The sequence below is a fragment of the Nannobrachium achirus genome (genome assembly GCF_963921795.1).
Source record: "Nannobrachium achirus genome assembly, chromosome: 16".
In the NCBI taxonomy this organism is placed as follows: domain Eukaryota; kingdom Metazoa; phylum Chordata; class Actinopteri; order Myctophiformes; family Myctophidae; genus Nannobrachium; species Nannobrachium achirus.
This window is the reverse complement of record NC_137823.1, coordinates 16,312,123-16,327,053: the sequence shown is the minus strand read 5'-3', so window position 1 is coordinate 16,327,053 and position 14,931 is coordinate 16,312,123. Positions and strand designations below refer to the sequence as shown.

Sequence of the window (14,931 nt, the reverse complement as noted above, 5' to 3'; positions counted from 1 at the left end):
TGACTTAAACTACGTTTTTATTTGTTTTGCATCACTTTATCAAAATATGTACTGGTATTACTTTTCTTGGCTGTTTTTTTACGTACCGGTATTTTCTTTTGTGCAGCAACTTTGGAAACCCTGTGTTTGTAAAACATGCTAATCAGTGGTTAGGGCTGACACGATTATGACATTTTACATGGCGATTAATTGTCACTCAAATAATTGCGGTTAACAATTTAATTGCGTATTTGTCGTTTACATTTCTGTTTGGCTTGTAGGCTTTGAAGTTGGACATGGCAGATATGACACATAACCTCAATATACAAAGAAATGACTGACATATTTGAAAACTTTATACTTAAAAAAAGAACATAGTAGTGGAAATAGCCGATCTACAAGCTCACAACGTGTTGCGATTGCGACGAGTTGTGAGCTTGTAGATCTGCTATTTCCACTTTTTGAAAGTGTTTGAAACTATATTAACATTTCTCAACATGGAAACGATTATGACGATTATGCAAAATAATTGTGATTACCTCAAATGATTGTGATTAGACGATTATGTAATAATTGTGACAGCCCTATCAGTGGTTCTCAAAGTAGATTCCAGGGACACTGTGGGTTCCTTCAGGGGGGGTCTAAATTGACCCATACAAGTCTGTAACTCTGACAGTGCACAAACGGAACCAAATGAACAAATGTTTGAGAAACACTGTGCTAGCTATATAAATCAATTGGATTGGATTGGATGTGTTAGTGTCACCTCTGGGTTGTGCGATGCGGTGCAGTGTTGTTTTTGACAGCAAATTTTGATTTAGTTTTAGTCATAGTCTTTTGAATAAAATATATTTTTGTTTTAGTCATAATTTAGTTACCTGAAAGGTTGTAGTTTTAGTCTAATTTTAGTCGACTAAATATCATAAGATTTTAGGCGACTAAATCTACAATTGATTTAGTCAACCAAAGTGTATTTTTGGCAGGCCTTGATGACATGGTAATGGCTGATTTTACACTTAGTTGCGTGATGAAAATAGCCGATCTACAAGCTCACAACAGCGACGCGTTGTGAGCTTGTAGATCTGCTATTTTCATCACGCAACACCTGAGAGCAACCAAACATAAAATGACTCTCTTCTCCACTAGTCCCTCCCTCACGTTTTAGTCAAGTTTTTATTTTGTTGACGAAATTGACAATATATTTAGTCTTAGTTTTAGTCATCACAGCTCAGTTTTCATTTCGGTTTTATATTTCGTTTTCGTCAGTGAAAAAACGCAGTCGACAAACATTTTTCGTCATAGTTTTAGTCGACGAGATCAACACTGATGCGGTGAGCATGACTCACCTCTGGGTTGTGCGATGCAGTGACCATGACTCCGATGGTGGCGCGGGTCTTCTTGGACCTCAGCGCGGCCAGCAGACCCATCCTGAACATGACGTGGTCCAGATGTCCAGCGTGGGTCCTGAACCCGGCCGTCCCGTACTGTAAGAGCAGCCCCGCTGGCTTTGAATGCAGCGCGGACTTCTGGGACACCTCCTCAAACTGGGCCATCGCTGGAAGTGTAGAATTTACAATTTAGGCATTTAGCAGAAGCTCTTAGGCCTGGAACGTATATGTGTCGCGTTAGACTTGAAACGCTTTAACCTTTATTTTATGCTTTAACTATTGACAAATAGCAGATATACAAGCTCACAGCGCGGCACCGATTTGCTTTTTTTGAAAAATGGTGAATATCTGTGCAAGTCTTTGACCCGATTCTATAAATGTCTTCTAAATCCTTCTTCTAAATTGGTGCTTCTCAAACTTTTTCATGTCAAGGACCCCCAAAATTACATGTATTTGGTCACTGACCCCCATCTCAAAATATGTTTTCCAAGGACCACTCTGAAGCAAATATTTGAGTTACAAATGTTCGCTTTTAAAGGTTTTTTCAAAAATAGCAGATCTACAAGCTATAATCTATAATATCCTATATTTTATAATTAAAGCATAAAATAATGGTCAAAGTGGTTGATCCAGAGCAACTTAAAGTAAGCAAGGGACAGCAAAAGGTGATACATCAAATACATTGAAGCAGTAAACTAAAAACCTAGCTAAACCAAGAACATATTCAATCAAATCAATAAAAATCTAAACGTCAATAATCTGTACATTGATGCTATTGCTATACACTATATAATATCAAAAAGCTAAATGACATATTTTGCCTTGGCATAAGCCTGTATGGCCATTGGCCATCGAGGGTAGGCAACTTACGGTAAGTGCTATCTATGGGCTAAGGTAGCCGCAAATTGCAACACTAGATCTTTTATAATCGGATGAATCTAGGGTTGCAATACCTCCCATAGGGATCCAATGCATCAAAACCGTTTTTTGCTATCTGATTGTATTAAACGACTTCAAACTCACCAATATTGTGGCTCTATGGAAAGCTTGGAATTTACTCTTGCTATCTGCAAAGTATTTGTTTCTGAAAAATCCACCGTATAATTGTTGTGATTTATTTTCTGTCAAGAAATCCGAGCAGACATGGTTTATTTTCTAAGTGTTGAACTTCGGAATCGCTCGTCTTCTATAACGCCATGTCCTGCTGCCTCCTGCATAATGTGACATTTAGAACCAGGTGGTCACAGGACCGTTGAGGGATTTTCCACGAGCACTTCCAAACTCCAGGAAAAATTATCACCTGAACCAAATTTCTTGGATAGAAAGTAGCTCCTAACATGTCTGTGGATTTTTCTGAAACAAACACTTTGCAGATAGCAAGAGTAAATTCCAAGCTTTCCATAGAGCCACAATATTGTTGAGTTTGAAGTCGTTTAATACAATCAGATAGCAAAAAACTGTTTTGATGCATTGGATCCCTATGGGAGGTATTGCAACCCTAGATTCAACCGATTATAAAAAAATCTAGTGTTGCAATTTGCGGCTAGGGCTAAGGTGGAGTCTGAAGAGGAGAACAAGGTGAAAAACCTGATCGGCAAACAGTGCTAGACTAAAACTAAAACTTTTCAGATTACCAATATGGGACTTTAATGAAATTCAATTTTTTTCAAAAGACTAAAACTAAATCAACATTTGCTGTCAAAATTAACACTGTCTGTAAATGGTGCATTTCTGCATTCATACAAACAACATACTTTACATTCATTACACCAAAACAGCACTTCAGTTATAGTCACATGACAATAGCAGCAAGAAAGTCCAAATGCATTTAAATCCATACTTCTGATCATGAAATGAAGCAGGTTGTTAGGGGAGCAACAGACACATGAAGACAGAGTACAGGGTTTATGATCAGACTATCAGAAATATTATCAAATAGATCAGCTCAATAAACATGAACTGAGAGCACCAATGCTTGACACACCCAAAGCTACACAACACAGGACAATTGACAATTTAGGCATTTAGCAGACACTCTTAACCCAAAGTTATTTACAGTACAGTACAATACAACACAACACACTACACAACATAACTCACTACAACACACAACACAACAGCAGGAGACAACACAGCCCTAGAATGACTGTGATATTACAGTACATTACATGAATTGAGTACAAAAGGACCCCAATGTAAAGAAGCACACATTAGTAGACCTTGTATCTGTACTACTACTGTCCTGTGCTTTTCCTATGTAAACTGCTAATGCACTATTCAATCAAGCAATCAATCAATCAAAACATACATGTCATGTAGCCAAGTGGTTCTCAAAGTGGAGTCTTCCTTTAGGGTCTAAAATCGACCCTTACAAGTCTGTAACTCTGACAGTGTACAAATGGAACCAAATGAACCCTTTCGGGTTCATTTGGTTCCATTTGTACACTGTCAGAGTTAAGGGTAGACCCTGAAATGTAAATGTTTGAGATCCACTGATGTAGCCTATTCCAAATACACACAACACAGATCAACACTGGTCAGTCAGTCATCAACACAACACACATTAAACGCAGTTGTCCCCAATGTATCAACCAGAGGTTTGCTTTCATCATCTAAACGTCTGGTTAGTGTTTATTAAGGCTGAATGATAAACATTGTACAATACTTACTGTTGTTGTTGTGGTGGTGAATGAGAGTCAGTTCCTGCTCCTCTCTGCTCAAGTGACGTGGCTGCACACTTCCGGGTGCGTGACGTCAGTACGTCCTTTGTGGCCCCGCCCCTTTCCATGTTACGTCCACTAGAGCACGTTCTGTTCTGTCATGCTTCGTCGTACGGCGGTGCTGCGCCGGTGAAAAATATTACATTTTAATAGGCTATTTTACTATAAGCTCACAAACTGTCAGCATCGCAACCATAGAGTTTTATGTATTATGTATTGATAATAGATAACATCACACCACTGTTAATTATTAATAGTATTGCATATAGATGATAGTTTGAATTTGCCACTTTGTTCTTTTCCACATGAGTCCAGATGGCTTATATTCTCCATGGTATTAGCTCTATCTCCATGTTTATGTGTTTTTAATAAAGACTATTATTATCATTAAAGACTGAAGATGTATTTATTAGGCTACTTATATTTTATAACCTTTTCTTTTTTCTTTTTCTTTTTTCATACAGAAACCAATTAAAGGCATGCATATGGCGTCAGAAAAAAACACAAACTAACCCAAATCTAAAGCAGACACAATTAAAGGACCCCCCCCCCCCACCCCCATCCCCCACCCCACTCAACAAAAAATAAAAAAATAAATAAAGGGGAATTTAAAAGGGAGACTCCTTAAAACAGGACATAGGGCTATCCTATAATAAAACACACAGAAGCTATCACACAAGCCTCACATTTGTGATAATTAGATTATATATTATGTTAGATAATTAAAGGAGAACTGGAGTATAGAGAGATTTTCATCCATAATAATAAGCTGCCATGACATGTCCTCCTGTCATTTTCTGGCCTGAATGTGTATGTGCGCGTGTAAATCCTCGTGCACGCGTGGATAAAATGTCATGCTGCAGCTATAGTCACGCACGCTCGTAAATTAACCCCTGTTTTGTCGCATAGTCATATGAATAGAGTCAATAGACCAACTAGTGGCCATATTATAGAGTAGGCTTGGCTCCGTAGTACCACAGGCATGCATATAGGCAGCAGCAGCCTGATATAGATGGTTTCGCTTGGCACAGAAAAGGAGCAGATCTACAAGCTCGTAGCACCGCATTGTGAGCTTGTAGATCTGCTCCCTTTTCTGTGCCAAGAGCGACACCACCCGTACGACGTCTGTATAGCCTATTAATAGGCCTAATAAAAAAAATAAAAAAAGGCTAAAGCTAATGTGTTGTTACTCCCCATTTAAAATAACACCACACCACGCCACTGCGTTGCGTTGCGGTCAAAATGGTTAACTAGTTTAGTTAATAATGACACCCACCCCTGTTCCAAATAGCTGTCACTGCTTGGGGGGAGGAGACAGAGACAGAGAGAGAGGATGCATGGGAATACATTCTAAAAGCACTAAATAAATGACAACTCAAAGAAAGATCTAGGAAAATTCTCTCCTTCTGCCTGCCACCATCTTTCCCTGTCTGTTTTAACCTGTATGTGTCTGACTGTGCGTCCCTGCGTCATCACAACCACCATCATCATCATCTTCGTAGCGTGTGGACTGGAGATAGTGACGGACTGACAAGCCGATCCAAGCCGAGGAGGAGAGGGTTAAACACGAGCAGGCAGGCAAGGCAGGCGTTGATCGTCGAACCGAAAGCATTCCGGTTCAAAACGCAAACTGAACAGTCCGTCCCGAGGAAGATATACTATATCTAATAAGGAACTATACAGGAAAACCGTTATTTTTCCATTCATTCATTCATTCATTCATTGAGGCGAGGACGAGGCAGGGAGTCAAACCAAACCCCTCTAATGTCTGTTCTTCACAGGAACGTTTGACCCGAGCAGAGCTGCATGGATTATTCATTTATTCCGTTATTATTCCGTTCCATCCCAATCTAACCCAGGCTGTTGCGTTTAATAGGCTATAGGCCATAGAGGAGCGTTTTTTTAACAACCCCGCCGCGGTGTCGTGTGTTCGTGTGTTTATAATATTATTTATTTCTCGTGGGAGCGAAGATAATTACACAGCGTTTGATCTGACAGCGGAGTGTTACGTAAGAAGAGGAGTCGCTGTCCGCGGTGCTGAAGTGGACGGAGGTTCCTTTACAACCAGAGCGACCGCAACCTTGCGTGAGTAGCCTACAGTATTATCGTTAATGTAAAAATATCATTCATATATAGACGATGATTTGATGTTAACGTTAACATAGGGTTTCATATGCATTGCTGTACACAGTATGGGCTCATGTTGGCTTGTTGTTTGTGCTTTCCATAGACAGAAGGTCACAGGCCTATCCGTAGGGGACTGGGGAGGCAGCGCGCAGACCGCACCGGAATCTGACTGGGATTCCCGAATCCTCCTGCAACCGGGTTGGTTTCTAGGATTGATTGATTGAGTGAGTGATCGATTCTTTGGGTGGGAATCTGCACGCCGCCATAGCCTAAGAGAGGTGGTCGTCCGTTGAGACAGACTGCAGAAGAAGAGAGAAAATGTCGGGGCAAACGCTGACGGATCGCATTGCCGCTGCGCAGTACCAGCTGACGGGATCAGACATGGCCCGCGGCGTCTGCAAGGCCACCACGCACGAAGTGATGGCGCCCAAGAAGAAGCACCTGGAGTGTAAGTGTTGACCAGGCCTTATTATTCCTGTACTGAAGAACACAGCAATGTTGAGTGTTCATGTGATCCATATAGGCTACATTTCATGTCCAATAGACAGAATCATTTGAACCCAGGTCTACTGGAACCCCCCCTGTACTAAGGGGTTATTGACATTGTGCTTATAATATACAGGCAGCACTACTTGTCAACTGGTAGTTATCCTACACCTGTAAAATGGTAAATGGTGCATTTATATAGCGCTTTTTTTATCCAAAGCACTTTAGATTGTGCATTACATCCACCCATTCACACATTCATACACCGATGGCGGAGGAAACCATGCAAGGCACCAACCTGCACATCGGGAGCAACTAGGGGTTCAGAGTCTTGCTCAAGGACTCTTAGACACTGACTCTGAATCTGGGGAAGCCCGGGATCGAACTGGGAACCTTGTGGTTCCCATCCGGCCGCTCTACCCCTGATCCTCTGCCACCTGAGTCACCAGGCTCTCACAGAGACCACCACCACCAACCACTGCAGATGCAGCTAGTTGTTACTTGCGCCAGCAGAGCGCACAAGTACTGCGTTCTGTGATTTCGTATGTGGCGTATCTGTTTGTGTTTAAGCCAATCAGGGACTATGCATTCTTGGTGACGTCACCATTCTTGGTGACGTCACCATTCTTGGTGACGTCTCCATTAACAGCCAATGAGGGACCAGCATTCTTGGTGACGTCACCATCAACAAGTGCGACCTGATATAAATAACGAGGTGCGCTATGCTTGCGCACAAGTAGGCCATACATGGCAACGAGTGCACAAGACGCAAGTTGGAACCCCAATGGAGTGCTGTTCTAGTTACTTGCGCCAACAGAGCTCGCAAGTACTGCGTTCGGCTGCGTATGTAGGTATGTCTGTGTGTGTTTAAGCCCGTAGCCCAATCAGGGACCAGCATTTCTGGCAACGTCCTCATTAACAGCCAATGAGGGACCAGTATTCCCGGATGCCAGTGGTGATGTCACTGGCATCGCCAGTGGTGATGTCAGTGGTGGGCGTACCTTATGGCGTGCTCTGCTGGCGCACAAATATAGGCCATGTGGCCTTCTTGTGCACAAGATGCAAGTTGGCACCTCGACAGAGTGCAGTTCTAGTTTTAACTGAACCATACAGATTCTCCTCTGTAGTTGTTTTAACTGTAACATATTGTCGTTGTTGGGTGGAAACCTTGTATGTCCAAGACCATTCGTTTTGTATTTATCATTTAAAAAATTAATTAAACTAGTGAAAATAGCAGATCTACAAGCACACAACGCCTCGCTCCGCGAGGCGTTGTGTGCTTGTAGATCGGCTGTTTTCACTACTTTTGTGCGGCAGCCTTGTATGGTGAAGCAGGGCTTTACTTGGTGAGAAAAGTACAATACGAGGTTTCTGCCCGACAGTGACGATACGGATTCTAATCTATTCTGTATTCTCTTGCACACGCTGGCTCCCCCCCACTACTAGAGGTATAGCATACATCGATGTGCATAAAACATACAACACACTAGTAGGTCTTAAAGGGATATAGTTCACCCCTAAATGACTGGAGGTGGTGTCCCTATAAGCTTACATGGAGACTGACTGGTGTCTGACACCTATACTGGTTGACATGTAGCCATGCCTGAAGCTCATACGCCCCATATATATCCCCCTGGCCAAGCAGCTAGGGCATTAATTACCTCTCAGATGAGCTGTAGAAATCTAGTCTCTAGTGTGGGGGCGTAGACCCCGGGTTCAAGTCCCGGGTACGCATAGGAGTAGGGCGTGAAACGTACAGATGGCCCGGGTAATGGCTTTGAAATGAGAGGTTGTTGATCAATAGGTTCTATACAGTATAGTGTATTATGTTTAGGCTGATTTCACAATGACTACATAACCCTTCGCTTACTGTATATAGGCCTCTGTGGGCGTGGCCCGACCATAAATGGACGTGGTTGACGTGGCAACAACCATTGTTGACCTCTCGGGTCCGCCTTCAGCCTAGGGAGAGAGGGAGAGAGAGAGAGAGAGAGAGAGAGAGAGAGAGAGAGAGAGAGAGAGAGAGAGAGTGTGTGTGTGTGTGTGTGTGTGTGTGTGTGTGTGTGTGTGTGTGTGTGTGTGTGTGTGTGTGTGTGTGTGTGTGTGTGTGCGTGTGTGTGTGTGTGTGTGCGTGTGTGTGCACGCGCGTGTGTGCGTGTGTGTGTGTGTGGGCGGGGGTAGTGTAAGAAAGTGAGGGGGGAGGGGGGGGGGGGGGGGGTCGTAATTCAGGAGCTAGTGGCAGGCCATTCAGAGAGAGTGTTGGTCCCACCCCGTGCCCTAAGTCATAAAACACGCACGCGGGCGCGTGCACGTGGTGCACAGGTGCAGCCAGCAGGCCCATATCGAAGCCAAAACAAGCTGTCCCTGCGAAAGAAAACTGCAGCATCACGACCGAATGAAAACATCAAACTTCACAGCTTTATTAACACATTTTGTTAGGTGACAGGCGGGGGGCCGCCCTGTGGCACATCATCATGATGAATCACTATCATCCGGACCCCACCAGACCGAGGCGGCCCGGGTGGGTGGTGTGGGTGGGTGGGGTGGGTCACGCCGAAAAAACAATCACACTCTATTGATGGATACAGTCGGGGCGGCCCGATGCGAGTGCTTCTATTGATCCGAACGAACTGAAGCTTTGATTGATACTCGGTCGTATTTGATATGGCGCTGATGCTTAGGAGAATGGCTCGCGTCGCGGGCACATCGCGAGCTTGCAGATCTATTTTTCGGCTAACGACACCGGTGTACGAAGAGCGTAAAATAAATCAGCATGGCTTTCTCTGTGTGTGTGTTAGGGATGGGACGATAAGCGATATTATCGGAGATTGAATTTATCGTGATATCGTCCTCCGTCATGCACTGGGATCAATTCAACTTTTATTTGCCGAGCTGCATATCCTGTACCACTTAAACCCTCTATAATTGGTAAAAGGTACTTATAATATACGTACTTGATACAGTCTTTTTTTCCCACTCTCTATCAAATGTCTTCCAAAAAATAGCCGATCTACAAGCTCACAACGCGTCGCAAACCGAGCTTGTAGATCTGCTATTTTTTGGCAAATGTTCTGGCCCAGGATAACGGATGTTGGTTATCGGGTTAATATCGTAAATCGCGATTTCTTTTGCACAATATTCGTGATATGACGTTTTCATATCGTCCCATCCTTAGTGTGTGTGTGTGTGTGTGTGTGTGTGTGTGTGTGTGTGCGTGTGCGTGTGTGTGTGTGTGTGTGCGTGTGCGTGTGCGTGTGCGTGTGCGTGTGTGTGTGTGTCTGTCTGTCTGTGTGTCTGTCTGATCTTTGGACTGGCCCGGTCCCGTCTATGGTGTTCTGGCCCAGACCCTGTATATCGTGTGATCCGCTACACCTACTGAATAATTCACCCATCCAGCCAATGGCTGCCTCTGCATTATTTACACAGCCAAAGGTGAGGGTGCTAATGCTACAGTATGGTAGGCCGGTGTCCCTCCCTCTTGTGTTGTGTCACTATTACATGACATCCACTCAAGAATCAACAGGGTTTCTTTTTTATTTGGTGTTCACTCACGCGGGCAGAAGCAGCAAAACGATGTTGGTGCGGCGGTATGTCTGTAAAGGGCTTTGCACACAGGACCGTTGCGTTTCTTTTTCCCGTTTGCTGCATGATTAAAAACGCATTGGATTTGGTGTGCAAGGCTGTGCAGAATCCACACTGCGGATCCGAAAAGGAGTCATAAAAGGAGTCATTGAGTTTTTACCGCATGCGACAAGACGCACAAATCGAACTGGGATCGATCGGGAAAAAACGCACAGACACAGCCACCTGCCGCATGGCAAATTCTGAGCCGGTGTGCATGAGGTCCTAGAGAATCATTGTTTTCTTTAAAAAGATGAAATCGTCCGTTTTTTCCGTGCGAGAAAAACGCGTCTGTGTGCAAAGCCCTCAAGACTGTGTAACAACAGCAATACGATAGTGTCTCTGTCAGGTGGAAACCTCATGGCCAAGACTGTTACTCTTCAGGATTCAAATTCAAAAGCATAAAAAAGTGCTTAGTAGTAGTAGATCTAGAAGTAGATCTAGAAGTAGATCAAGTAGTAGGACCGCACCGCCGCTTTGCTCCGCGGTTCCAGCTTGCACCACTAATATTGGATTTATAAATCAGAATGGGTTTTATTTGTCATGTCATAGTTTACATAAATGGTAAATGGTGCATTTATATAGCGCTTTTATCCAAGGCGCTTTACATAGATTGTGCATTACATCCACCCATTCACGCACACATTCATACACCGGTGGCGGAGGAAACCATGCAAGGCACCAACCTGCTCACCGGGAGCAATGTGGGGTTCAGAGTCTTGCTCAAGGACTCTTCGACATTAACTCAGGGGGAGCCCGGATTTGAACTGGGAACCCTTCGGGAACCCTTCCTGCTCTATTAACGGTTTCTCTACCCCTATGCCTGCCCATGGTGTATGGGTTGGATTACTTTTCTACGTTGTTTTTGTAGTATTCTGTGAGTAGAGAGAGAGGACACAGGTAGTGTGAGCGTGTGCATGTGTGTATTGTGCTCTCTGTACAGACATTGAGACCATAGTTGTTGTGGTTGAAAGGATCAAAGCCATGCAGAACAAGTCGACATCCCCCCCAAGTCACCTGTTCTCAAAGTGGGGTCTGGGGACCCCCGTGTGTCCTTGGAGGTGGTTCCAGGGGGCTCCCAGGGGATTCCAGGGGGGCCCCCGGCTAAATGATTAATAGGTCCATTTGGTTCCCCGTTGTACTCGCTCAGGAGTTAAATGAACTGAAGATGGTACAGTGTGTACAATATTGTATCTCAGGGACGTGCTGGCCATTGGGAAAAGCGGGACAACTCCCGAACGGCCGGTTCATTCCCGGCCGGTCCAGGCCGGCCATTAGGAAAAAATTAAAAATTAAATGTCGGCCTTCGTTCCATTTTGAGGGCTGGGCGGCCAACAAAGTAAATCGTCATTGTCGAGCAGATACCTCGTATCTCCAATTTTCAAATTTGTACATTTTTTCGCAAAGCAAAGCCCTGCTTCATCACACAAGGCTGTTGCACAAAAGTAGTGAAAACAGCAGATCTACAAGCACACAACGCCTCGCGGTGCGAGGCGTTGTGTGCTTGTAGATCGGCTGTTTTCACTAGTTTAAATCATTTTTAAAATGGTTTTGGACATAAAAGGTTTCCACCGGACAACGACGAACTATAACTATAACTAGCAGCAGCGCTATAGAGAGAGATCTCTCTCTATAGCGCGCAATGAGGGCCTCTCCAAATCTTTTTTCCGGGCTGAATCAGGGGCCCAGCACGTCCCTGTTGTATCTAATAATCCGTGGCCTTCCCTTAATAGACATTCTTCTAGGATCATTATTTACCGGGTTTGTCCTGTACTTTCTATAGTTTCAATGTACAGATCATCTTTTGATAGTGTATTGTTTTTGCTTATGCCAGGTTCTTAGTTTACCTGTGATCCCAGTTTACTGCTTTTGATTTGTATGTGTTTATCTTGCTTATCGTCGTTGTTGGGTGGAAACCTTGTACGTATGTCCAAAACCGTTCGTTTTGCATTTATCATTTAAAAAATGATTTAAACTAGTGAAAGCAGCCGATCTACAAGCACACAACACCTCGCGGTGCGAGGCGTTGCGTGCTTGTAGATCTGCTGTTTTCACTACTTTTGTGCGACGGCCTTGTATGATGAAGCAGGGCTTTACTTTGCGAAAGAACGTACACATGTGAATCTTGGAGATAAGAGTTTTCCGCCCGACAACGACGTTATTGTAAGTGGCTCTGCACGAAGAGCGTCTGCTAAATGCCTACATTGTACGTTGTAATGCATGTAATGCAGGTCAAAAGGTTGAGATTCACTGATCCAAGTCACAATAACGTCCCCACTCCTTTAGGGTATTTTATACTGTACTTGTCATAGTATATTTGCACATACTGTGAGTGTAACTCTGCATTTGCCCATCCTACCTGTTAGGATCAGTGGGCTCCTGCCATTAAAGGAGTAGTTCACCCCCAAAATGGCTTTTTTTCTATTGATTACTCATGCCATGGAGACTTGAGTTCAATAATATGTTTTGTTTTTTGTCGCATTCCTAAGACAAAAAAGTGATTATTGTAAATTTACCCCCATTGATTTCGCATGGGGACCTGGATGCATGGCACTGGTTGGTGACCCAAATGAATGGTAGTGGATGGGGAAACCGTCAGGGTATTATTATAATTTTTTTTATAATGTAATTATTGTCTTAGGAATGCGACAAAATCCAAAAAATAGTCTTCATGGCACGAGTAATCAATAGAAAAAAAGTCATGTTGGGGGTGAACTACTCCTTCAAAGGGATAGTTCACTCCCAGTAATCGATAGAAAAGGACCCTCTGGAGTCCCAGACAGCCACCTATATGCCTGCCTGAAAATAACCTCATAATGGCTTTGTTAAACTAAACGGCAGACGCTCTTATGCAGAGCCACTTATAAGGGCGAGATCAGGACGAGAAGAGTAATCATCTGGTCGATAAATAAACAACAAGGTGCAGTGAGTAGCTTCACAAGTAGAATGCAGAGAGAAGTGTACGTAGTGCCTCAAAGACACTAGGATATAGTAGAATGCAGAGAGAACAGTGTACCGTACTGTATGTAGTGCAGGGGTGGGCAACGTTAATGATGAGATCTACAAGCTCAAAACATGTTACAGTGCGACACATTTTGGGCTTGTAGATCTGCTACTGTATGTTTGAAACTTTTCAATTGGAACCATGAAAAGTAACATTTTTCAAATGCATTTATAGGCTATGTTCTTATGTTAACTTTATGAGCTTACTGTCAATACAAATACATTGGATATAAAAAAAGACTAATATCCACCTGTTTCCGCCAGAATTTACTGTAGCATTATTTGCGGGACACTTCCGGTTAACAGCAGACATACAAGCTAACGTCGCGTCGCAGATGCAACCGCTGTGAGCTTGTAGATCACTCTCGGCTGCGGCGCCGGAAGCTGCCTGCACATTCTGCGCAATGCACTATGGGATGTTGGAAAGTTGTGGATAGACTGAAGTAATTTAAGTGAGTCATGTTTGCATGGTTGGAATTGTATCAATAATATATCAGTATTCCAGTATTAACCAGCGGGCCGCATTAAGTGAAGTTGGGGGCCGCATGTGGCCCCCGGGCCGCCAGTTGCCTATGTATGATGTAGTGCCTCAAAGACACTAGGATATACTGTATTAGGTAAAAAAAAAAAAAAGAAAAAAGAAAAAGAAAAACACCTCTCTAAACAAAATCCTGTCTAAATAGCATTCTTAACAGTTGTGCTCAAGAAGAAACTAATGTAATTAAAGCTGCAAGCAGCAATGACCGGGCCCTCGCAGTTCTACCCACATCACAAGGGGCAGGAGCCAATCGGAAGAGGGGGCGGGGCTAGTTAAACCAATTAAGCGGAAGGACTCTTAATCAAGTCATATGACACCACCCACACGTCTGTACGACAAACGGTTCATGAGATAAAGAGGCACTTCCTGTTTGGTGAAGGGCACTTCCTGTTTGGCGAAGGAAGCGCCAATTATGGTTAAGGACTCTTAATCAAGCCATTTGACGCCAACCACACGTCTGTACGACAAACGGTTCATGAGATAAAGAGGCACTTCCTGTTTGGTGAGGGGCACTTCCTGTTTGGCGAAATAGGCCCCAATTATGGTTAAGAACTCTTAATTAAGTCATTTGACACCAACCACAAGTCTGTACGACAAACGGTTCATGAGATAAAGAGGCACTTCCTGTTTGGGGAAGGGCACTTCCTGTTTGGCGAAGGAAGCGCCAATTATGGTTAAGGACTCTTAATCAAGTCATATGACACAACCCACACGTCTGTACGACAAACGGTTGATGAGATAAAGTGGCACTTCCTGTTTGGTGAAGGGCACTTCCTGTTTGGCGAAGGAAGTTTGACGCTTCAACACGGGCACGCCGTTTTACGAAAACTCACTTTTCATCGTTAAGGTGTCTTGAGTATGCCGAGCGAATTTGATGTTGATCCGATTAACCCCCTAGGAGGAGTTCGTTAAAGTGCGACCAGTGAAAACAGCCAAAAATGCGCCAAAACGCCACTAATTAGTCAAAATGGCTGACTTCCTATTTGGTTTCGGACATGGCGCCAAGAGACTTTTTTGTGAGTCCGGACATGATACAGGTGTGTACCGCTTTTCGTACTTGTGGGTGAAA

The 14,931-nt window shown here is 43.7% G+C and overlaps 2 protein-coding genes across 2 annotated transcripts in view; one reads left to right on the top strand and one right to left on the bottom strand.

The window, feature by feature from the left end:
• Nucleotides 1–4,088, bottom strand: part of pgm3 (phosphoglucomutase 3) — a 31,662-nt gene extending 27,574 nt beyond the window's left edge. Inside the window, exons 1-2 of the mRNA XM_080744213.1 lie at nt 4,037–4,088; nt 1,326–1,534 (exon numbers count right to left, since the gene is read on the bottom strand). Of these exons, the coding sequence (XP_080600339.1) occupies nt 1,326–1,532 (207 nt within the window). The 5' untranslated portion in view covers nt 1,533–1,534; nt 4,037–4,088. The remainder of the gene's footprint in view (nt 1–1,325; nt 1,535–4,036) is intronic.
• Nucleotides 4,089–6,532: 2,444 nt separating this feature from the next.
• LOC308300833 (clathrin coat assembly protein AP180-like) overlaps nt 6,533–14,931 on the top strand; it is a gene marked incomplete at both ends in the record, with an annotated part of 71,844 nt that continues 63,445 nt past the window's right edge. Inside the window, one exon of the mRNA XM_080744731.1 lies at nt 6,533–6,662. Coding sequence (XP_080600857.1) covers nt 6,533–6,662 — 130 coding nt within the window. The remainder of the gene's footprint in view (nt 6,663–14,931) is intronic.